This window comes from Gymnoscopelus microlampas (genome assembly GCF_963454915.1).
Source record: "Gymnoscopelus microlampas genome assembly, chromosome: 24".
Lineage (NCBI taxonomy): Eukaryota > Metazoa > Chordata > Actinopteri > Myctophiformes > Myctophidae > Gymnoscopelus > Gymnoscopelus microlampas.
In genome coordinates this window covers 30762225-30785831 of record NC_139961.1, presented here as the reverse complement: position 1 = coordinate 30785831, position 23607 = coordinate 30762225, and the positions used below count along the sequence as shown (strand labels likewise).

General features: G+C 41.4%; 2 protein-coding genes across 4 annotated transcripts; both read left to right on the top strand.

Moving 5' to 3' along the window:
- Nucleotides 1–1838: 1838 nt before the first annotated feature.
- LOC311040448 (ETS translocation variant 5-like) lies at nt 1839–14572 on the top strand. Of its 3 annotated transcripts, none has more exons than XM_084050746.1 (13): nt 1839–1970; nt 4282–4394; nt 4536–4623; nt 4931–4978; nt 5081–5131; nt 7463–7586; nt 7765–8046; nt 8437–8738; nt 10198–10260; nt 10403–10465; nt 10600–10769; nt 11128–11229; nt 11704–14572. In XM_084050746.1, exons 2-13 carry the CDS (start codon nt 4347–4349, stop codon nt 11935–11937), a joined length of 1575 nt encoding a protein of 524 aa, XP_083906872.1. In that variant the 5' UTR covers nt 1839–1970; nt 4282–4346; the 3' UTR covers nt 11938–14572. The 3 variants fall into 3 exon arrangements, with proteins under 3 accessions (XP_083906872.1, XP_083906870.1, XP_083906871.1); XM_084050744.1 differs by having other exon boundaries at nt 11128–11235; XM_084050745.1 differs by having other exon boundaries at nt 1844–1970; nt 4285–4394; nt 11128–11235.
- Nucleotides 14573–16147: 1575 nt separating this feature from the next.
- Nucleotides 16148–23355, top strand: ccdc28a (coiled-coil domain containing 28A). The gene is made up of 6 exons (XM_084050752.1): nt 16148–16266; nt 16896–17098; nt 18340–18518; nt 20072–20226; nt 20709–20731; nt 20892–23355. Exons 2-6 carry the CDS (start codon nt 16932–16934, stop codon nt 20938–20940), a joined length of 573 nt encoding a protein of 190 aa, XP_083906878.1. The 5' UTR covers nt 16148–16266; nt 16896–16931; the 3' UTR covers nt 20941–23355.
- Nucleotides 23356–23607: the final 252 nt, after the last annotated feature.

Here is a 23607-nt window from a genome sequence, read left to right as displayed (position 1 = left end):
AACCTCAGTAAAACAAATACAAGTACCACTGGGGGGGGCGAGCAGTCTGCAAAAAAATGGGGGCGAGGGGCGCCCGCTGGCCTTGCGGTCCAGGCACATAGCGACATTCTAAACCCGCTACATAGTGACATACTAAAGCCTATACCACTTGTACAATAACCACGCCCCCCTTCTGTGGCCAACGCGGAAGTGCCTCTGCCTACAACCACTGCAGGCTATTTTTTTAGCCCGTATAGTTTTGGACGGCGACGGAGGCGCACCGAAGTTCGCGGTCAAACCAAGCGAACTTCGCAACGTTCGGCACGGCAACTCACTTGCTTTAGCTCGCTCGGTGGTGCCTCACGTGGCTCAAGTTCGCTTGGGCCGACTCAGCGTTGTTCGAGTTATGTACCGATAGGGACAGAATAGTAAATCATGTTTTGGTGAGAGCGTTTGCCCCAACTGCCACTCAAAGTGGCTACTGGCCAATCACAGCGCGTCCTTGCACAAGCGTATTGGCCAATCACAGCGCGTCCTTGCACAAGTCGTATAGGTTTTGGGATGACGCAGGCGCATACCACATACCACATATGCTGGTAGTCCAGTTTGACAGCGTGTCGCGGGTTCGACTCTCGATCTCGACGACCTTTGCTGTGTGTCACCTCCCCCATCTTTCTCCCCATTTCCTGTCAGCCAACTACCCTATCAATAAATGCAGAAAAAGGCCCACAAAATACCCTTTAAAAAATGGGGGCAAGTGTGTTTTGGAGCAAGCCTTCCGGTTACCTTCCAAACCTGTGAATGCACTCTTACATCGTAGAGTAGACACAGAGGTAACCGGAAGACTCGCCCTAAAACATGCTTGCCCCCATTTTTTTCGCAGACGGCTCGCCCCCAGCGGTTCTTGGATTAGAAATAAGTTTAAGGTTAGGCATAGTTTTACTGAGGTTAAATTTAGGAATAAGGTTAGGTTTTGGCACCGTTTTACTGAGGTTACGTTTAGGAATACCTGGTGGCAACCTTTTCGAGATCACCGGATTTGCCCCGGGGCGACTGTGTTTTGGGCGAGCGTTTTGGTATTCGACACAGAGCCTGGGACACCAATAGACTACTAGAACTCCCACAACGTCTGAAATAGACGCCTCAGGCATGTGCTGTGATGAAGGAATGCAGACTATAGACTCAACATTGAACAAAGGCCAATGATGCCAATAAAAACATTGAAAACAGGTCAACAGTCAAAACTGACAAGAAGGCATGTGTGACACATGATGTGTGCATGGTCCGTGTTTGGTCTTAGGAGGTTCATGATCAACTCATAATGTCCATCACACTTTTTTGGGGGGTCATATAGGCAGTCCTGGCTATCTACCTCCCCAGACAGTACTTATCTATCTGGCTATACTGCAAGACTAAACTTAGTTAAATGTATTAATACTATTCACACACATTGATTCATAGTCTGTAATGTAGCCTACATCATACACTTTGGAACTGAAATGTGAGACTCTTGCTAAACTGAGTAGGTAAACTGAGTAAATTGTGTGTTGTTTACCTTGCCCGAACAACACCCCTAAACATTTGGCGCCGTTTCATAAATAATGGAAGCACATTTTGTTTTCAATTTTCAAACAAAAGTGAAAACAAACTGTACCGTGTCCCTTTAAGAGAGCTCTCCAGAGACATGAATGAAACGGGGCAGCCATTCATAAAAAAAACATCAGGGGGGGCTTAAGGGCATTCTTGATGGGGATTGGCTATACGCTTGAATGGCAATGCGTACTAGCCAATGGGTGCGAACTACAGGGAGCTGTTTGTGCAGTAAGGGACCGCAGACAGACAGACCATCATTCCATTGAGAAAATCCACAGTCAAGTTGCGTGAGAAGGAGGAGCAGGGAATGTAAAGAGAGAAAAGGTTGCTGCCTGCGAGAATATTTGTTTTGATTTTGTTTTTTACTACTACTGCCAAGAAAGCTCCACATTACCAGGGTGAGTTGTGCACTATTATTATTATATTGCTGTGATGAAGCGTGAATGTGTTTTACTGGGACCGGAGACCGTGGTTTGTTATAATTGCTGTAAAAGCACACGCTGGTGTTATGTGTGGAGTGCTCGCGAGGAGAGAGGGGGGAGAGAGAGGCACTGAACGCCATTTTATGGGAATGAAATGTTACAGAAGAGGCTGTTTGTGCGTCCATTTCCCCGCATTTCCGATGTATGCGTTTTGTTTGCAGTAGTTATTCTGTTGCGTGTGTTGATCTGCGTCCGCTTGGAAATTTATGAATGGCGAGCGCGTCGCGCGATCCCCCCTCCCCCCTTGGTGCGCACACGTAGGGATCAAATTTCACTTCATTGAGAAAAACAAAGTCCTGGGAGGAGGAGGAGGAGGCCCCATGGGTGAGACTAGAGGGTGATTGTACAGTTTGGAAACTTCACAAAGCGATCATCACCCCCCCCCCCCCCCCCCCACCACCTCTCATAGACGGCAACACTGCATTTATTTTAAAACTTTTTCTTAGCTGTGCATAGTTGACCATTGATCTGAATTCATTTCAATGTTTGTTTTTGATCTTTTTTTTCTTCTTGCAAATGTAGCTCTCAGAGATTGGTTCAAATATACCGTGCGTTACAAATAAAATGTATTATAGCGTTGTATTTTTTATTGGCCTATTATTCTTAAATGTAACATTAGACCCTAAACCTAAAGGACTTGCTGTGTTCAATGAGTGATTACATAATTATTTCAAGTTATGCATCTGATCCGTTACATCGCCTTTCGTGTCTTTTTGCAAACGGTCGGATCCCATTCCCCTAGTTAGGTTATGCAACCCTATGACACACATTAACTGCGTCTGAATGGACTTTAAGCTGCGTTGCCAGGTTTTGGGAGATAAATAAGCAACCAGGTCTAGGAAAACAAGCCCAAAAGAAGCGACTACAGGCCACTGAGCACTCTAAGCCTGTACATTGGCTATTTTTCATTTGTATTAATTTTTTTTAATCTTGGAAGACATTTTCAAAATATGTGGAATATATTTTTGAAACATTTTAACAACACGAATCTTACAAATACATATTCATTTGGGGGTTCTTGACATGAATATATTTGAGAAACACGGGTTTAAACAGCATTTATGAAGCAAGCCCAAATAAGCAACTACGCTTTAGAAACAAGCCCAACAAACGCGACCACCAACATTTTACAAGCAACTTTACCGAAATGCAAGCCTAAAGTTGCTTATAATGAGCAGACATGGCAACACTCTTTAAGCCTTAGGGAAGTTGATCAACACACTTTCAGCCAAGCTTGTCAACAGCTTGTTGGATGTTTTTGTTGGAACACATTATGCAACGTACCACTGTAGCCTACACATGCACGAGTTAGGCGGTAGGCCTACATACGGTGGTGGAAAAAGTAAAGTAAAAGTATCAATACTGCAATGTAGAAATACTCTGTTACAAGTATTCCGGAATTCAAAATGTACTTGAGTACAAAAGTATTGGTAACAAAATGTACTTAAAGTACCAAAAGTAGAAAGTACTTATTATGCAGAATGTCCCCATTTCACACGTTTTCAAATGTATATAAAAAATAAAAAAAAATAGCAGAACTGCAAGCTCACAATGCCTCAGGACGCACTGTGAGTGTGTAGTAACTAAAGTTTGCAAATTATTGTAGTGGAGTGAAATTATAATAATTGCCTCTGAGTTGTAGTGGTTGTGGAGTAGAAGTAAAAGTACAGAACATCGGAAATACTCCAGTAAAGTAAAAATACCTCAAAATTGTACTTAAGTACAGTAGTTGAGTAAATGTACTTAGTTACTTTACACCACTGCTACTACCTATTTGTTATCGGAATGCATTTTTTTTTTACATAAAGGCGACTCGATCTGTGTTTTGTTATTTAAAGCAACAATCTGTAAATTTGCAATTAGGCCTAATTGTGGGGATCTATCATTGAGTCTAGAGGGAATCCCTGTTTGACCATGGGAGAGATTGGGTTTAGTATGAGCTTCGGGCAGGCCTCCTTAAATTGCCAGTCAACTGATATGTGTCCTACCTGACAAATAACATTTCTCAATGGAAGAGTAGGAAGGAAGACCACCCCCACCCCCTGTCAGTCCTAAAGTTATATTGTAGACTGAAGGTTTTACGAGCTCCACTGGTTGTTAAACAAACACAAACCAACGCACTGATAAAGGGGAGCGATTGTGTCTAATAATAGATGGGCAGTGAGTGTGAGATGACTGTCGTTGATGCCAGGTAACAGGTGATTACATTTTGTCGCCTCTCCCACAGCAGCTCGGCGTCGGTGAGGGATCTCCCGTTGGACGGCTGTTGGTTCCCCGCAGAGACGCTGCAACATGGACGGCTTTTACGACCAGCAAGTCCCTTACATGGTACCACCGAGTGTGAGTGTTTATTTATTAAATTGTTAAATGAATAAATCATAATTTATTTAATTGTCAATTTAGCTTATTTTCCTGAATAAAATGGCATAATGAATGCCATGCATTAGGACTCCCCTCTCACCGCCCCCATTGTCATTCCAGAAATCTCAGGTAGAGGAGCAGTTGAACAGACCACTCAATGACAGGAAGAGGAAGTTTGTGGACACAGAGCTGGCTCTGGACACAGAAGGTAGGCTACAATCACTATGGGTGGAACACTCTTCAGATATGAGATGGCATGGCTTGATATCAAAGTCAAAGTGGAACATTGGACTTGTGCTCCTTTACAAGAGTATAGTGCCCTAACTGTCCCCAGGGTCACTCAACTGTTGGTGCTAAGTGAAAAGGGGTGCAGCAGCATTCCTTGGCACCAGCACAGTCTATAGTTAACAACTTGTAAACATAATTTTATTAACTGCACTAGTGTCAACATTAAGAAAAAGTAGTGTCAGCATATTGTGAATTTATGGATAATATGATTTCTTCCTCTTTTGTAGAGCTCTTTCAAGATCTGAGCCAACTCCAGGAAATATGGATTGCAGAAGGTGAGAAGGATTAAATGAGTGAGAATAATCATTTTGAACATTTGGCGGTTTCATTAGAATGTCCCCTTTTTAAAAATTAATCTCCCAAATCCCCTTCTACAGCCCAGGTTCCCGACGACGAGCAGTTTGTCCCAGATTTCCAGTCCGACAACTGTAAGTACAGACACCACTCCTGTAATATTTATGATGGGGCGGAAAGAAAAGAGTGCTGCGACAAGGAGTCACATTATGCATAATTACACGCATTGTTTATTTATACGTCCATTTCCCAAGGACTACAATGTTCTTGAGCACGAAAGAATGGAAACGAAAAGATCATTCTGTGTCTCCAAAATAAGTGACCATCTTTCTTGACTTGTGTCAGGATTAAGTCAACGTCTGTGTTTTGAGTTTTTCGTGTTGGTTTACCCATAGTGCAGAATGAGCGGGTGTTGTGCTCGTGGGTCTGTCCAATTGGCTGTTAGGCCTCCACCAATATCCAGTTGCTTCCAGAACTGAATCTGATTTGGAGCGGTAATTTAAGCCAGCCACGTCCCTAACCACCACTGATGGACCACTGGAGAAGGTCTTGTTGTTGAGTCCCAAGCAGTTGGCAGCCGTAGCGTAGCTGCTGGGCAGAGCTCCAAACCCAACCATGCTGTGTTGGCTTTGTTATACTTCTCTCTATTTGCAACTCCTCCACAGCCACTGCTTTTGCCTGGGAACTATGGACCTCTGCATTAGCAACTTAAAGGCTAGTTTAGACTCCGTCGTATGCCTGTGTCACATCTTTTACTGTAGTTGAAAATCTGTTATTTTGGGCTCTTTGGTGAAGGACTTTCACAGTTACAGCAGGAGGTTGGTTGTGCTGGTAATGCCACTACGCACAGTGACAAAAGCACAATCTAGTGTTGCAGTTGGCTGCTGTGGTTGGTGCACTTTAACACTGGGAAGCTTTTACTCCTCCTGAATAGAGCATGTGCATGTGAGAGTGTAGTATTGGCGTGGTGCCAGCCATTATTACAGGCAGTTGCTTCATTTACGAACCTCAGGAGAGCAGTATGGCTGTGTAGAGGAGAATTTAAGTGACAGGCTGACTGAGTCACTCAGTGTTTTTCTACCACTGGTGACTGAAGATGTCAACTGTTGAGAAATAAAAATGTGATTAGCTGAAGCTAAATGCATCACTTTTTATACAAGCTAATATCCTAAACCAGCATTCACATGACGTTGCATTAATGATTACAAACGGAATAGTAATTTATCATGGTCCTCAGGTGGTCTCAGTAATGGGCCCTCAGCTGGCTTTGTGACTTTCTGACGCAAACGCCTTAGTGACGCAGGGAGGCTTTGTGCGTCAGTCATGGTCTTAAAATGGCAATTTTGCTTTTTTTTGTTTTGCTTTTGGGCGTGTAGTGTACAAGTACCTTACATTAACAGCGGCTCAGTTGCAGCAAGTTCCTGCAAACTTTATCTTTCGTGTTGTGATTTGGGATGTGGTCTGGATGCAGTAGGCGTGTGACCAGAAGGTCACTAGTTGAGTAATTCAAATCTGAGTGATGGAAATGAATGACTAATGCCCTCTGTTCTGCAAGACCGGAGTACAACATGGGTATTCCCCAGTTGCCAATGTATGAATGAGTAACCCCCACCACAGCTGCCTGAGGCATTATTGTAAATAAGAATGTTGTTGTTATCTTGCCCTGTTGACTATGGGTTAAAAAAAAGCTAGCCGTGGCATAGTACCATCTGAATGATGGCAGTTAATATGGCACAGGAAACAGCGGGGGCTGTTAGAGCAGGCAAGGACCCAACCTCCGACTTCCTACCGTACCCCGCTGTGCCCTTACAATACTCATGTCATAGATAAGGGAGGAAGTGGGGAAATATTTGCATGTTTGGCCTTCTATTCAAGCAGCACACAAAGATGTCTCTGTGTGTGCATGTCTGTGTATCGCTGCTTAATAGCTGCCTCAATGAAATGACTCTGTGTGGAAAAATCAAGCTGTTTACACATCTGTGGTCGACCATACTGCCATTGTGTACACAGTTATTCCCAACAGGACAGACATATTGAAGGAAATTATGCTTTTGTTGCTAAATTGCCACAAAGTCAATGCATGTGAAAGTAACTTTTCAAATTTTCTGAACATAATTACCATTTATAATTTAAAAACAACGTTGCATCTCAACATTTGTAAAAAGGTTTAAGGTTTAAAAAAAACATTTACGATTGTTTGTACATTATTTGATCGGTTACTCTCCATTACATTACATTACATTACATTATTTGATCGGTTACTCTCCATGCGGTGGGCACAACACTTTTTAAAAAAAACTGCATTGGGTGGGCAAAACACTCTTTTAAACTAATATCTCATGCCTATGCAAAGTGCTTTTAATTGTTACATTCATATTATATTCTTAATGTCGTTTCTGATGTACCTTTACACCAGAATATAATTTGTCATATTTCAATAGTAAACATGTGTGTGTGTGTTGCAGTGATGTTCCATGGACCACCGGTCAGTAAAGTGAAACGGGAATCCAGCCCATCCAAAGAGCTGTCACCCTGCAGCCAGGAGCAGAGACTCACACCGTACACTGACAAGTGCCTTTACAGCTACAGGTATGTGTACAGTACACGCCACTACACAACCCAGACAAGCATCTTATTCATTTATCTTTCTCTTTATCTCCAATTCCACCTTTTTCCATGACACACACAAGTGGTCTCTATTCTCAAAATAAGACATCTCCTTGTTTATCTCCTCGTAACCCGGTCTCCATCCCTTCTGCTTCCCCAGTGCCTATGACGGCAAGCAAGTCGGGGTCAAACCGATGACTCCGCCTGCTGCACCTGCCCTGCTGTGCAGCTCTGCCCACCCGGCAGGGACACCCCCCTTGCAGAGGCAGGTCCCTGGCCCACAGCTAGGTCACGGCTGTCCTCCTAACCATGCCCTCTCCCCACGCCAACACCACAACCAACAACATGGCCATCACCCCCCACAGGCCTGCCAAAGTCAGCGTTTTGCGTTGCCACGGCCCCCTGTCAGTCGGCCAGACGGCTCGTATAGCTCAGAGCACAGGTGAGTTGGGGTGGACACACCCTCTTGGGTTTGGGCTGTACCAAAAGTGGACAGTATATATAAAGATGGGTGACAGTATGCACCCTAAAACCTTTGTGACTAGTACGTCATTAGGAACTTGACATGCACGCTTAGTTTCAACTAAAGACCTGACAAATGTGTGTGATTCTAAAGGGCTGAGTTGTGAGCAGTGATCATGTACATCAATGAGACCTTAGAGACTCTTGCATAACAAATGTGCCAAGTTGTCTTGAGTGAATCACATACTGTCTGAAGTAATCCACTGACTTGTTGGCGTCACGCCTGTGCATGATGTTATGTTAGCGACTAGCCTGAAATAATCTATAATTATAACGCTTTTTTCCACCCCCCCCCCCCCCCCATCCCCAGGTTCCATCGGCAGATGTCAGAGCCCTGCTTACCACTCCCCCCTCCAAAGAATGCAACCAGGCCGGCCTACCCTTCTCAGTCCCACCATCACCAGCCACCCACCCAGGATGGCCGTCCCATGTACCAGCGCCACCTCTCAGAGCCTGTTGTCCCCCTGTCCCCGCATGGGTTCAAACAGGAGATGGTGGACCCACGCTACCCAGAGCAAGGGGCCCCTGTTATGGGTCCTCTGCCCCCCCGGACGACCCCCTTCCACCCCGTCAACATCAAACAAGAGCCCAGAGACTATGGCTTTGACTCAGGTGTGTGTGTTAGACGTAGAGATTGAGCTCTTGTAGTTTAGAGATCCACCAATATGGAATTTCGGTGCCAAAACACTGCTTGCTTTTTTGCATTTTACAGCAAGTTCGCACTATAATTCAGTATTTGTAAAATGAGAGTAAGAAAGGCTGAAACTTTATAGCTATAATGTAACCAAATCATACTGATATGACAATTATTATTATAAAAAGAAGTTGCAGTTAACACAAACTAAATAATTTGAATTAATCTCGTTTTTCCTTTAGGCAGCTATTAATTATTATTTATTTGTTGGAGGATAATGTATATCGGCCGGTGATATATTGTGCACCCCTAGTTGGATATTTTGTATGTGATATGGATGTAATTCTCAAGATGGGTTTGTCGCAACTGTCTTCCATTCATTCCACTATATTATTCGTTCTGACCACTTCCCATAAAGAAGTTAGTTAGTTTCCTTTTACAGTGCAGAATTCTTATATAGTATTATATAGTATTCATAAGATTACCAAGTGACAGTTGAACTCTGTGATCTGTTCTTCTGTGAACCACTTTCTATAAGCCAGCCAGGGTCAATCCTATTAACATCATTTAACTAGCTGCTAGCTAAATGACGTTAATGGTGTGTGGTGCAAAATTGAATCTTAACTCATTCATTGCCATGGACGAAAATTCCCGTCCTATTTTTGCAATGGCATATAAAGAAATAGAAACGCATACTAAATGTTCAAGATCTCAAAAAAAATCATTCACACTTTTGTTTCATCCTGTTTTGATTATTGCAATGCACTTTTACCACCCGGTGTCTCTGCTTCAGTTAGTACAAAATGTGTCCGCCAGACTCTTAGCTAATAGGTAGATGTAGGTCACCTATTACACCAGTGTTTGGCTGCTCTTCAATGGTTGCCCATTGAATGCAGAATTGATTTAAAAATCCTTTTACTCAATCTACAAAGCACCACAGGGGCTGGCCCCAGTTTACATCTCAAATACTGCATCCGCTTTTAAAGTGTGATATCTCTCAGATCTTCTGACCAAGGCCTTCTGGCTGTCTCAAAGATTAGACTCAAAACAAAGGGTGACCGAACTGTTGCAAGGGTTCGTCCCTCTCTCTGGAACCCTCTGTTAGTAAAAACAAAAAAGTGTTTTAAGATGTTGTTGAAAACACAGTTGTTCCATAAGTTTTAGGAATGTTTGTTTTGTCTTTTTGTATAGTTTTTTTTAATGGTTTTATATAATATTTATTTTTGTTAAGTTAACTTACTTACTATTGACACCTATGATCCTTTTATGTTGGGAAAAACCTTTTACCGGCTGGGGAATTACTTATTACTATTGAGAAGGTGAGCAGGTTGTCTTGAGTGTGTCTGGTATAGGTGTGTGAACAGACATGTATTGACGGCAGTATGGTCCTTTTAAAGTCGCAACTCTCTAAGTGCTTGCCATTCTTGTGTCTTACAGAGGTACAAAACTGTCAGTCATCATTTGGCAAATCTTCAGCATTCTACCAGAATAACAATGATGGTGAGTTCCCATAGTGAAATTTCATGTACTACTTATCTATCCATTGAAATAGATTTTTCATGTTTGTTAAGACTTTGCCATATGGATACATGTAGTGCCATTGCTAAAAAAACACTTGACTTGAACTGTCTTAATTTGTTAGGTTTCGTTTATGATGGTGAGCTGTACTACGATGACACATGTGTTGTACCAGAAAGACTGGAAGGTAAGTTATTGTTTTTTTGCTTTAGCCGCTCGGTTAAACTCTGCCCTTGTTGCCAAACTTTACTGTGTGAGATAAATGTTTTTGTGGATGTTGAATGTCCTGTTCATTCATTGTAACCTCGGTACTTTGTCCAGGTAAAGTGAAGCAGGAGGGGCTGGTCTTCCGTGATGGCCCGCCTTACCAGCGCCGCGGCTCCCTGCAGCTCTGGCAGTTCCTGGTCACCCTGCTGGACAATCCAGCCAACAGCCACTTTATCGCCTGGACTGGACGCAACATGGAGTTCAAACTCATTGAGCCTGAGGAGGTAAGCTGGGCTTTGTTTTTGCACACATGAAGTGTGCAAAGATTTTCAGGGGTTAACTGACACATAGTTCCATAACTCATTGATGTCTATCAGTATAGGACACTTACTCTACACTAACTGGAATTGTTTTTCAAATGTCTTACTGCTCTCAGGATTACGTTTGTTCATTATCCAAAGACTACTTGTGAACAATATGAATCATTATTTATTCATATTCATATTTTACACAAAACCTTGATTTACCAATTAGGTTTACATTATGTTTATGTTTACACTACGAATTATAGCACATGGTTGAATACCTGACCAATCAGAGTTGAGTATTCAACAAAGCCCCCCCCCCCCCACTGTTTCACAGGTGGCCCGGCGATGGGGAATGCAGAAGAATCGTCCTGCCATGAACTACGACAAGCTGAGTCGCTCCCTGCGTTACTACTATGAGAAGGGCATCATGCAGAAGGTAAAGGCAGGTCACGTTCCAATCTTATTTTCACTTCATATCAACATCACACTTTTATAGTGCGTTAGTAGGCATTTTCCAAGTGGGATTACATAGATCAGTGGTTCTTGAGGACCCCAAATTGATGCGTATTAAGCCGCAGAAGCCTCATTTGATAAGATTTCGTGCCAAGGAAGATCTTAATTGTTAGATTAAATTAAGTACAGAATTCTGCAACTGTGTCTCTATACTTTAGGTGGGGAGAAATCTATGATCTGAATAGTCATTCTTATACAGTTGCTTATGCATTGGATTACCTTCTAGCCGGTGAAATTATAGTGAAGTTAACAATTTTTCATCCTGGGGTCCTGACCCACAGGTTGAGTATTTACATTATTAAAGTTTTTTTTTAATGTCATTAATTCATTCCAGTCTTTCTTTGATTACATCTATCTGCCTTAGTTGACCTGTAATCCTCTGGCTCTTTTTTGGTAGGTGGCCGGCGAGAGGTACGTGTACAAGTTTGTATGTGACCCTGAGGCGCTTTTCACCATGGCCTTCCCAGACAACCAGAGGCCCAGCTTGAAGGGGGATCCAGATGTCCTCATTCCTGCCAGCGAAGAGGACGGCCTCCCCATGCCTCTCTATGAGGATGGGGGCCCCTACCTGCCTGACGGAGGGGAGCAGTGTGTCACCGGTCTGGGCTTCCCTGACAGCTACCCATATTAATCTCTCCATGCCTCTGGGCTGGTTTTGAATATATAAATATATATAATTAGCCTTTTCCCTAACTTGGCCATTTGTCATGCTGGCAGACACAGGACTCACTCGTTGAGACTGAGAAGGGTAAAGCTATTTCACGCGCTAGCAGGAACATTGAGCAGCCCCCTATATTGTGTACACCTGCGTTTACCCAACCTCTCACCAATGGCCGCCTCTAAGCTGATTCGTCAATTTACCATGGACAGAATAAAACATTACTAACCTTTCAAACTGCATGCCACAGAGCGTGAACAAGTTCCCTCAGACAACCCTACTGCACTGTAGGCCGCCTGGATTAGGATGCATGCCACGGTCACATAAAAAAAGCCACGGGGCGTAGAGCCGTCCCCATGCCCAGTTTCCAGTATTTGCCAAGGGATCACATGGTCCGGTTTTACCTCGTTCGAACCGCAACAGCATGATGGCACCCGCTAAAAACCCAATGTTGGTGAACACATCGCATCAGACGACTACAGACTATTGGTTTGGATACCATATCTTCTGTTTGATAATTGTCTGTTTTATTTTATAGGAGCTGGATAAGAATGCCATCATTGTGTTGCATATTTGCAGGGCTTACTCAAAAAGCCCTTAACATAATTTGTAGAAGTCCTCGATATTGTTCTAATCTTTGTCTATGTGAAAACTGGATTTTGCGCCAAAAATTCTACATAACTTGCCACGACTTTTCACTTTTTACTGACCTACTTCAAAAGTGATGTTTTTTTTTGTAATGTTGTACCTCCTGAAAGAAGGGATATGCATCTGTACTTTCTGGACGCTCCTGTGTTTCTATAAAGATGTAGGCTTCTGCACCCGTTTGACTTGCTCTTTCTGAACCAGCCAGGTCAACCAACGGTAATGGCGTCTTCTGCGTTTTCATCAGATGATGGGTCACTATTTTCTCTGCTCTCCAAAATGGTGTGATCGACTGCTCCGGTTAATTTTTGTCTGCTCATAATGCAGTTTTTTCCCCCTCCTTTCCTAATCCAGGCCAAGGCTTGAGTAGGGGTTATCACTAGTTCCTCAGTCAGATCAGCCACATACACGGTTTTATGGGTGCCCTCACGGACTGCCAACGGCTTCCACTTCCACTTATCGACTAGCAAATCAGCTACTGTCTCGTTATAGATCTCCATATAAGACACCCTGAGAAGGAACTCCTTAGGATACTTTTTGATCTTCTGGAAGACATCCTCCATGTCCAGGGGTATCCTTCAGCATTCTATCGTTCCGTCTAGGCGGGATTCTGATTTAGAGGCGTTCAGTCATAAGCCCGAAGATGGTAGCGTCGCCCCAGTGGCTCCTCAGCCAAGCACATGCACCAAATGTCTGAACCTGCGGTTCCTCTCGTACTGAGCGGGATTACTATTGCAACAACACATCATCAGTAGGGTAAAACTAACCTGTCTCACGACGGTCTAATCCCAGCTCACGTTCCCTATTAGTTGGTGAATTCTGCTTCACAATGATCCTTCGAGTACCATCACTGCCCATCATGGTGAATGTCTTGCCAGACGGAAGTCTGCCCATACACAAATATGGTTCCATTGTATCTTTCAACAGCAGATGCGACCAGTGGCTTTACTATGTCGTTGTAGAGCTAAGCAGTTATTTCCTTAATACAGAGCCCTGGAGTGGCCATTGAGGGAACCTTTTTTTTTTATGCGTACCTTCAAATTACTAATCCATGGATTAGTAATTTGAGGCCACGCATTCAAAAAAGATTCCCCTCAACGGCCACTGAAGGGCTCCGTACCTTAACACTAAACGCACGATAAAAATGTAAACACTTGGTCGCATTCCCATCATCAATACATTGCTGAACGGATTTCTCGTCAGTCTTCCAATACAGCACCGGCTTGGCACCTTCTTTAGCGGTTTCATCTACCCTTTCGATGAGTGGATGGACACGGATGTAATGTTGTACCTCCTGAAAGAAGGGATATGCATCTGTACTCTCTGGACGCTCCTGTCTTTCTATAAAGATGTATATGGAAATATGTTTTATGTATGCTTTTTTTCCTTCTTTAAAGCTAATATTTTTGGCACTATATGGACTTTTTTTTTCTATGACCGATTTATGACAAAGGTACTGCCACTATCTTTCTCTAATGCTATAATACTGCCAATTAAGCTAACAGTTTGACTTGACACCATGTTGCATGGATGTTCTTACAATTGACTGTACCAATCTATTGTACTTTCCTGCTTTTTTGTATAGTGTATTAGCTTCAGTGGCTGGAAAAGGTAAAATTATATATGAATATATTTTTGCAACAGGCTGCATTTGTTCAACATTGCATAAACTGCAAAGCTTAGCCCGTTACTATATTGTATGCTACCCTCTTTCCCTAAAGAATGGGATAGAGTCAGACACTCCCCTATTTTCTGACATAGGCATACTGTTGATGGTGCATATATAAAATGTGTGTACTGCTATATTTTGCTATATGATGATCACAATGTGGTATGAATGTGGAATGGATGGGTGTCTTTTGACAAAGATCACTGGTACTGATGTGACATCTGCCCCCAAATATGTGTGCCTTCTGTTGCTTTTGGTCGATCTTTTACTTGATATAATAAACAATCTGCTTTACTTTGTCTTGTATGGAATTTGTTTACAGTAGATAATCATTGCACTGCAATAACTGGTGGTGCCCTGAAAGTTAAGAGAAACCTGGAGAAGCAGGCTTGACCAGGCTGATTAGAATCTTCACAATGACAACTCCCTCAACTACCATCATGCCCATGAACAAGGCATAAAGTGACATGTTTGCATATTTTTCTCCAATTCTGTCAGCTAAGGAGGCAACCCATTTGGAGCCCTGACATGTATAGTTGGCAGCTAAAATGGGAACATCGAAGGGGAATGCAAAGGTAGCATGAAAACCGGTTTTGACATCAATGTAGATTCCTGGCAACAGTCATACAGTCAAGTTTGCTGGTTTTCCCCAATTTCAATCCAAAGAAACAGACGTGGGACAATGGCAGTCCTTTAATTGATACACTTACTAAACACTGGTCTAAACAAGGCCATTGAAGGACACTGATCGCTCAGTGGCTTGGATAAAACGTAACTAAAACCGAATTTGTCTCTGTGGCAGCAGTGGTGGCAAATGTTTTACTTAAGTAAAAGTATCAATACTGCAATGCAGAAATACTGTAACAAGTAAAAGTCTGGAATTCAAATGTACTTGAGTATAAGTACAAAAGTATTGGCATCAAAATGTACTTAAAGTACCAAAAGTAAAAGTACTCATTATGCAGAATGTCCAGTTTCAATTACCATTAAGTAAAAAATGAATTAAAATTTTGAAAATGGCATATCTACAAGCTCACACACTGTTGTGAGCTTGTAGATCGGCTATTTTCAAATAGCCAAAGTTTAAATAGGGCTGAAGTGGTTAGTGTATGTTTTGTAATAATCAAAACCTACAAAGTAACTAGTAACTTAATCAAATTAAATTACTGTAGTGGAGTAAAAAGTACAATATTTGTCTCTGAGATGTAGTGGAGAAGAAGTAAAAGCAAAGACATTTGGAAATACACCAGTAAAGTAAAAATAGATAAAGTACAGTACTTGAGTACATGTACTTAGCTACTTTACACCACTGTCGATATTAATTATTATGTACCGTGTGTACAGTGTACGTCGTTATTTTATTTTTACAAAATATGCTTTTTTTGCCCTGTGAAGTAGGCTGTGGACGTCACGTGACCATAGTGACACAGAGTGACGTCACATCAAAACAGTCCTCAGCAGGGTTGCCATGTCAGTTTATTATAAGCGACTTTGGGCTTGTTTTTCTGTAAAGTTGCTTGTAAATATTGGTTAGTTGCGGGCTGCGTTTTTTTGGGCTTGTTTCTAAAGTCTACTTGCTTATTTAGGCTTGCTTCCAAAATGTTTAATTATTATTTAAACCAGTGGTTCTCAAATATTTTAATGAAAGTGTTTTGTGCCACAGGGAGCATTTGTGTTCTTTAATCAATGTTTAAAAAAATCCAAATAGTCCACATTTATTGCAAGAGTTTAAGAAAAAACAAATAGCAAATCTACAATTTCACAAAGCGTCCCGATGTGACGTGTTGTGAGCTTGTAGATCGGCTGTTTTCAAATACAGTGTAGGTTACTTTATAAAGTGCTCATGGGCTTGTTTTCGTAGACCTGGTTGCAAAATCTGGCAACACTGGTCCTCAATGACAGTGTTGTTAGCAGCAGGTTCACCAGTGTGGTGAAGCTGTGGTTTGGATATTTGTGCCATCAAACTCTGGGACTTGTTTGTCTACATTGTGAGTGAACGTCTTTATTATCGGCTGACATTGAAATGAATTATCCCTGCGTAGCGCGTTAAAGTGAAATAGCCGATTAGCTAGCTGTACCAAGCAGTGTTGCCATGTCTGCTTATTATACGCAACTTTGGGCTCGTTTTTTGTAAAGTTAAGTTGCTTTTAAATATTGTTGGTGGTTGCGTTTTTTTGGGCTTGTTTCTAAAGTGTAGTTGCTTATTTGGGCTTGTTTCTAAATGTTGTTTAAATCAGTGGTTATACAACATTTTCATGTCGAGGACCCCCAAATTAATATGTACTTGTCCACAGACTGAAAACATTTTGAAGCAGAGACCCCCATACCAGATTTGTGTAAAATTTGTAAATAGTGTTGTTAAAATGTCTTTTGAAAATAGTCGATCTACAAGGTTTTAAGTGCTCATGTGGCCTAAGAAGATGCTTCTTTTGGGCTTGTTCTCATAGACGTGGTTGCTCGTTTCTCTCGCAAGATCTGGCAACACTGGCACCAAGCTAGCGTTAGCTCGTCATCCGTGTTCGGGGTTTTAATGACGGTCACACCCATTGTTTACCTCTTGAGTTTCAATGTAGTTTTCTTGCGTGTGTCTGTGTGTCTGTGTGTTGTCATCTCCCAGCCAAGCTGATCGATCCACCGACCGTATCATGAGGCCATGGAGGAGCGGAAGCTGAAGAGAAAGAGCCCCAGGCCCTCCTCCACCACCGCCCCGGCGGCGGGTGCGACCACCGGCTCTGGCCGCAAGAGCGGCACCTCCACCGGGGGCCGACATGTCGGCTACAGCCACAACACGGGGACCAACTCGAGGACCAAGAGCAGGAGGTGTTTCACACAAAACACACTGTTCCGTTTATTATATTACACTTAAAGGGAATCAAACTTAACACAAACTGGGGTAGACAATTAATGAAAACATGTAGTTCTCAAACTTTTACTTTTCAAGGACCCACCTTAACTCTGACAGTATACAAATGGAACCAAATGGACCATAACGGTTCTATTCGTACACTGTCAGAGTTACAGACTTGTAAGGGTCAATTTAGACCCCCTCTAAAGGAACTTAGAGCATTGGTTCTCAAAGTGGGGTCCGGGGACCCCTAGGGGTACTTGAGGGGGTTCCAGGGGGTCCCCAGGTAAATGATGGTCAGGAACCAAATGGACCCTTATGGGTCTGTAACTCTGAGAGTGTACAAATGGAACCAAATGGACTCTTAACGGGTCCATTTGGTTCCATTTGTACACTCAGAGTTAAATTAACATTGATTTTACAATATGAATTGGGGTCCCAGATGTATAAATGCCATTAAATGGGGGTCCGTAGCCTAATGCATGTCAAACTGGGGGTCCTTGAAATTAAAATGGTTGAGAATCACTGCTAGAGAGCCATAAAAAACCTTCTCTTATTGGAGTCCCTGTCTTATCTTTTCAAATGGGGGTCCGTGGGGTAATAAGTGTCAATTTGGGGGTCCTTGACATGAAAAAGTTTGAGAACCACTGACCTAGAGAGTCCCTGGACCCCACTTTGAGAACCACTGACCTAAGGGTACACCTCGTAACAGGATGGGTGGCCACCAGGGATACGATGTAAAATTGGCTATTTTGTCCAAAATGTTAAAAAAATAAAATATTTGGAAAATGTTTTAAAGTATACATGATTAGAACATGCTTAAACATTCGACAATTAAGGTCTAATATTTCTACAATTGCTACAAATTGCTACAAAACCTGTATATCCAGTCATTTTGGGGCATAAACAAGAAGTTGAAGGAGAAAATGTATTCTTATAATGATGTACTGTGCATGTTCACATCATGTATACTTTAACATTACTTAAGACCATTTTTCTGATATATATTTTTTTTACATTATGGACAAAATATCCAATTTTACATTGAGGTGCCCGGATGTCCCTAGTGCCCACCTATCCTGTATCCGTACACATAGCACCTTCTCCTCCAGACAGCCAGGCTGCATATGACAGCTGAAACAGAGCAGTATTATTACACATGTACACCACCCAACTCCCTCCCTCACTCACTGATTGACCTGTATCGTTTCTTCAGGGGAGTCCGAGATAAAGCCAGGTCCCAAGCGGGTTCTGGTCGTAGGGCGAACCAGAACCCGGCAGCACCCGCCCCCATCCAGCACTCCTTTCTGACGGACGTGTCGGATGTGCAGGAGATGGAGAATGGTCTGCTGGGTCTCCTCGAAGACTTCCACTCAGGGAAATTGCAGGCCTTTGGTAAGCTGTGCATTTATATGGGACCATGGATTACTTAACCACGAAGCAAAACGGCTTAATACTTATTTCATAAAGGATCAGTCAGTCATGCGAACAACAGCCATGATTGTTTGAATGCTATCAGTTTGCTCTTAGATGTGAAATTGTATGCTGGCTACTGACAGAACCCTTCATGTGTTACTTAAAGGACAACTTAGTTTTTTTACAACCAAGGTTTACATTTTAGCTTGTAATTAAAGTAAATAAAAGACGAGTGTTCTTTTCTTTTTCATTTACTGCTTTCTATAGTTTTTGCAATTTTCACAATCTTTTTTACAGTGGGCGGGGGCATTCTGTCCGGTGGCTAAATATGTCTTTTTTACACAATAAAAAAGGTCCTGTGGTCTTTGATGGTCAGATGTGAGTTATTGGGGGCTAGAAGAGCGACTGTAAATAATAATAAAGAAAACGCTGGGTTATTGTGTAAAAAAAGACATATTTAGCCACCGGACAGAATGCCCCTGCCCACTGTAAAAAAGATGGCGAAAATTGCTAAAACTATAGAAAGCAGTAAATAAAAAAAAATAACACTCATCTTATATATTTTTTTCTTTTACTTTAATTACAATCTAAAACATAAACCTTGGTTATAAAAAAACAAAGTTGTCCTTTAAGCCCTGGTGGTCGTCCTGGTTTTTTATCCAATCAATCAATCAATCTATCAATCTTATTTGGTGCCAAATCACAACAAGACATTACTACAGTCTACAGAGACCCAACATTTCCCCCATGAGCAAGCGATTGTTGACGGTATCAAGGAGAACAGGAAGAAACCTTGAGCAAATCTCTTGCAAAACCCGCAAAATCCTTGAGCAAAATCTCTTGCAAAACCTGTCAACAAGGCCTGCAGTATCCACTGGAAAGATATGTGCGTGACATAACTATTTCAACAAACAAAATACAGGCAAATGTTTATCACTCCCAAAGAAAGGGGGAGAAAAAGCATCTAATAACAATCAACAACGCCGTTAGCAACTTTATAACTGGGCAGGAGTGGCAGTGTACCGCAAACTCAGGAAGTAAGACTACAAATAGTAACAATTAATAAATAGACAAACAAATTAATAAACACTTTAACGAGCAGTACGTAGCTCCATGATTCTTTTGTGTTGAACTTGAAACCGACCGCAAGACTCCTTTTGGAAGTCACTGTCTCCATCACAAATACACATCTGCTATCAAAAATATAAACAGCTTAAACTGCACATGTGCGTACATGATCGGCATGATTATTTGAGTAATCGATAGAATAATTGATAGTTGCAGCCCTAGTGGGAAGCCAGGAAGAGAGTGGGTGGGACACAAAAATGCACAGCAACAATATCCATAATAATAGTCCGCAACCATACTTCATGTAAACCCTCGATCCGTAGTCGAATCCTTGGAAGCCTGCGAGATGGAATGCACACAGATGGAGAGGAGAAGAGAGACCAGGTTAACTACGGTACATTTCATCTTTTGTCATTGTCATGTCACTCTGAGTCTAGCCTAATAACTTTACTTCCTTTCAATAGGTAACGAGTGCTCCATTGACCAGATGGAGCAGGTCAGAGAGATGCAGGAGAAACTGGCACGTTTGCACTTTGACATGTACGGTGAGGTGGACGAACTGCCCGAGGATCAGAGGAAACCAGCCTGTGACACCAACATGGACAAACTGTTGTCTAACGTAAGACTCCCTGCAGGGGCCTCCTGCCTATTGCAATGTCTCTTTTAATAGTAGAGAATGATCATTTTATCCACGCAAAGGGGGTTCTCACTTCTCACATGCTATCAGTGTTAAATGCTGTTTCTTTAACGCTGTTAACACTTGTGTGAAACGGCAGAAAATTGCCGGTATGTATGTTTCATTCATGTGGCGTCATATGTGAACTTGCGCCAATTCGCAATGGCGTTATACTTGGTACCGGCAAGAGGCCAGTACCAAACGTCACCCTACCTAGTCTAAATGCCTGCATTATTATCACGGCACGTTAAGTTTGAACGAACGTGTGTCATGACGTAGCTTACACTTGTTAATGTTTGCTTCAATTTATGTCATTTCTTTAGCCGGCAATATACTGGTATTGTAGAGTAAATGAACACAGCTTTTGTTGGCATCGTATACTATGGTTTAAGTGATTACAAAATATATGTATTTTCTCTTCACAGCTGGAGGAGCTGAGTTCTTCAATGTATCCTTTTATTAACATTTGATTTGTGTTTAAACCATCGTATTGTTCTCACACCATATAAGAATGAAATACGTTGTACGTATACACACACACACACACACTCACACACACACGTAACTTCTCTGTCACCGATGATTCCTTGACTGTTGTTCCTTTATAGCCAGAAACTGAACTTAGCAGACAGCCAAGAGAGGACTGCCAGTGTGTGATTCCTTTACTTTCTCTCTCTCTCTCTCTCTCTCTCTCTCTCTCTCTCTCTCTCTCTCTCTCTCTCTCTCTCTCTCTCTCTCTCTCTCTCTCTCTTTTCTTTTTCTTTCTCTTTCTCTCTCTTTCTCTCTCTCTCTCACACACCTGTTTTCTCCTCCTTTCTTGGAGCATTTGTTTTCCCTACCTCGAGGGCTTTGTGGGGTTAGAACAAAAATGACAACGTTCTCCAGTATTGTACCACTTTCTCACTGCCAGCACCACTTAAAAGAAATTAGATATTACTGATCTGATGCACACATTCTGACATTTAAAAGGATCTCTGGCTAATTTCCCAAATATGCCGTAATACATTATAATTGCCCTCTATAACTAAAATGAAAAACACCTTTAATATTTTATTTATTTTAGAAATAGTTCATCTTTTACTGAAGGGGTTGATGATGTCATTTGTCCATGTGTGGTCCAGCCCTATGGAATACATATGCTAATAAAACATTTTTAAAATATTGTTTTGATGTTCATATTAACCGTAGGAAGTATTGTTGTTTTTATTAGGACATGCCAATAACATTCCATAGAACTGGACCACACATGGACAAATGACATCATTGTGACGGGCGTTGTCCCCCTTGAGTAAAAGATGAATTATTATTATGTCTAAAATAACAAAAATATTTAAAGTGTTTTTAATTTAACCTTTTAATTATAGAGGGCAATTATAATGCATTAAGGCATATTTAGCTTATTAATCAGGGATCCTTTTAACTACATGGATTTGAACCTTACGTACATCTTGTACCATGACAGAAATTAATCAGATAAATAGATTTTTGTCCATTACAGAGACCATTCAGCGTAAACCAACAGAAAATCTATTTACTTTGTTTTGGTATCAACTTACAGTATTGTGGAAGTTCTCCAACACAGGAAACGTGTCAGCCTTGTAATGGCTGATTACCTGATACCAGTATTGATGCATCTCTGTTGTGTGGTTGGTTATTGATTTGATAAATTTAAATACAATACACACACATTGCATATAGTACCTAATCTATCAGGATATCGCAATAAAGTCACATTACTTATTTCCATTGTCTGTAGACTTAGCTGGGAGGCAGTCAGAAATAGGGTGTAGCCTGTAAGCAAATCATTGCACATAAAATCAAAACATGTTCCATAGATTACACAAAAACTTATGCATTCTCAGATATTTTACTTGAGAGCCAATTTTTCAAATGTTTTTTAAGACCACTCAGAATTAACAGATTTAATTTAATTTGGGATTTTATTCCATTAGTCCCCACCTGAGTGGGAAAGAAAGAAGTCACATTTTAACGTTTACATTTGAGACAGAAAAACACCAAAGGACAATCTCATCTCAGTTCTAGGTTTTGCCATATCAGACTAATTTCTTAAGCGCTTGGTTGTAAGTAAATTAACCATAAACTTACTCCGTGTATTATTTTCCGAAGATGTAAACTCATGGAGTTGCACTTTGTTTTGTCTATATCACAACGTAATGAACGTATTAATCAAAAATGAAAATAACTCCAACTTCTGTTTATATAGTGCAAAGATTAGAGTTATGGATCAAGTTATGTGCCTGGTCTCAAGTATAGCCTTATGTCGATGTAGAAACCGCATGTAAAACATCTGTTAGGGTTTCTACAATCATGAACAAAAGTGGAGGTTGTATAATCTGAGAATTGTGCTCTCTAGGCCAGGAATTGATCAAAAAAGGTGCTGTGAATGTTACAGTGTCAGTGTGTAATGTAGTTTAATTTACTACATCTAGATACCTTTTCGAAAGACTCAGAATTAATTTCCTGATGACATGATTTCATATGCTTATCATAGCTAGTCAAAATAAGACCTATGATGATCACAAAAGCTAGGGGAAAGTCCCACTCAAACACGTTTGATGGTAAGCAGATTTGAAATTGTGCATGTAATTCCCTGTCAGTGGCCTGATTGTGATATCACCTGCAAGACTGTGTTTGTCTAGTGTTGAATGTATTTGCACATGTCCATGCAAGCTGTGTAACACACTGCACATATCCTGTGTGTCCCTTTTGCCATGGAAGACTTAATCATCCAAATGTTGACATCACAACCATGCCTTACCTTTGATTTTGGATGCATTGTTTGAGATTTTATCTTAAAAGACTTTGTGTATATTTTAAAATGTTACCTTTAATGACTTACGTTTTGTATGGCAATAATCATGTTTGACGCTGCTTTGATTATAAATCAGCCCGTCCCCCCCTCCTTTTTTTTCTTTTCTTTTCTTTTTATCTGTGTAATTGTTTTGACTGCAGAATACTAGTGTTTCATGGGGGGTTTGTTGTAATTGGGATGTTTGGTGATTTTAATTTGATTTACTTGAAAATAACACAATAAATGTGTTTGTGTGTGAATCTCAGTGTCTATCCTTTTGTTTTGTATTAGTCGGTCACAGACAGTGGGCCTACAGATTGAAATTAGTAGAGACAGCCAGTGGTGTAAAGTAGCGAAGTACATTTACTCAAGTACTGTACAGTGTGTGTGTGTGTATGAGTGTGTTATAGAGTGTGTGTTGCAGTGCACAGAACAGAAGAACCGTTACAGCTCAAGTACTGTACAGTACTTGAGTACAATTTTTAGGTAATTTTACTTTACTGGAGTATTTC

Excerpts from the sequence above, each read along its gene's own strand:
- LOC311040448 (XM_084050744.1), top strand. The coding sequence starts at position 4,347 with ATGGACGGCTTTTACGACCAGCAAGTCCCTTACATGGTACCACCGAGT. Across the intron at positions 7,587-7,764 it reads AAGTGCCTTTACAGCTACAG|TGCCTATGACGGCAAGCAAG; the intron begins GTATGTGTACAG and ends CTGCTTCCCCAG. Across the intron at positions 10,466-10,599 it reads TGTACCAGAAAGACTGGAAG|GTAAAGTGAAGCAGGAGGGG; the intron begins GTAAGTTATTGT and ends TACTTTGTCCAG.
- ccdc28a (XM_084050752.1), top strand. The coding sequence starts at position 16,932 with ATGGAGGAGCGGAAGCTGAAGAGAAAGAGCCCCAGGCCCTCCTCCACC. Across the intron at positions 17,099-18,339 it reads TCGAGGACCAAGAGCAGGAG|GGGAGTCCGAGATAAAGCCA; the intron begins GTGTTTCACACA and ends TCGTTTCTTCAG. Across the intron at positions 20,227-20,708 it reads TGGACAAACTGTTGTCTAAC|CTGGAGGAGCTGAGTTCTTC; the intron begins GTAAGACTCCCT and ends TTCTCTTCACAG.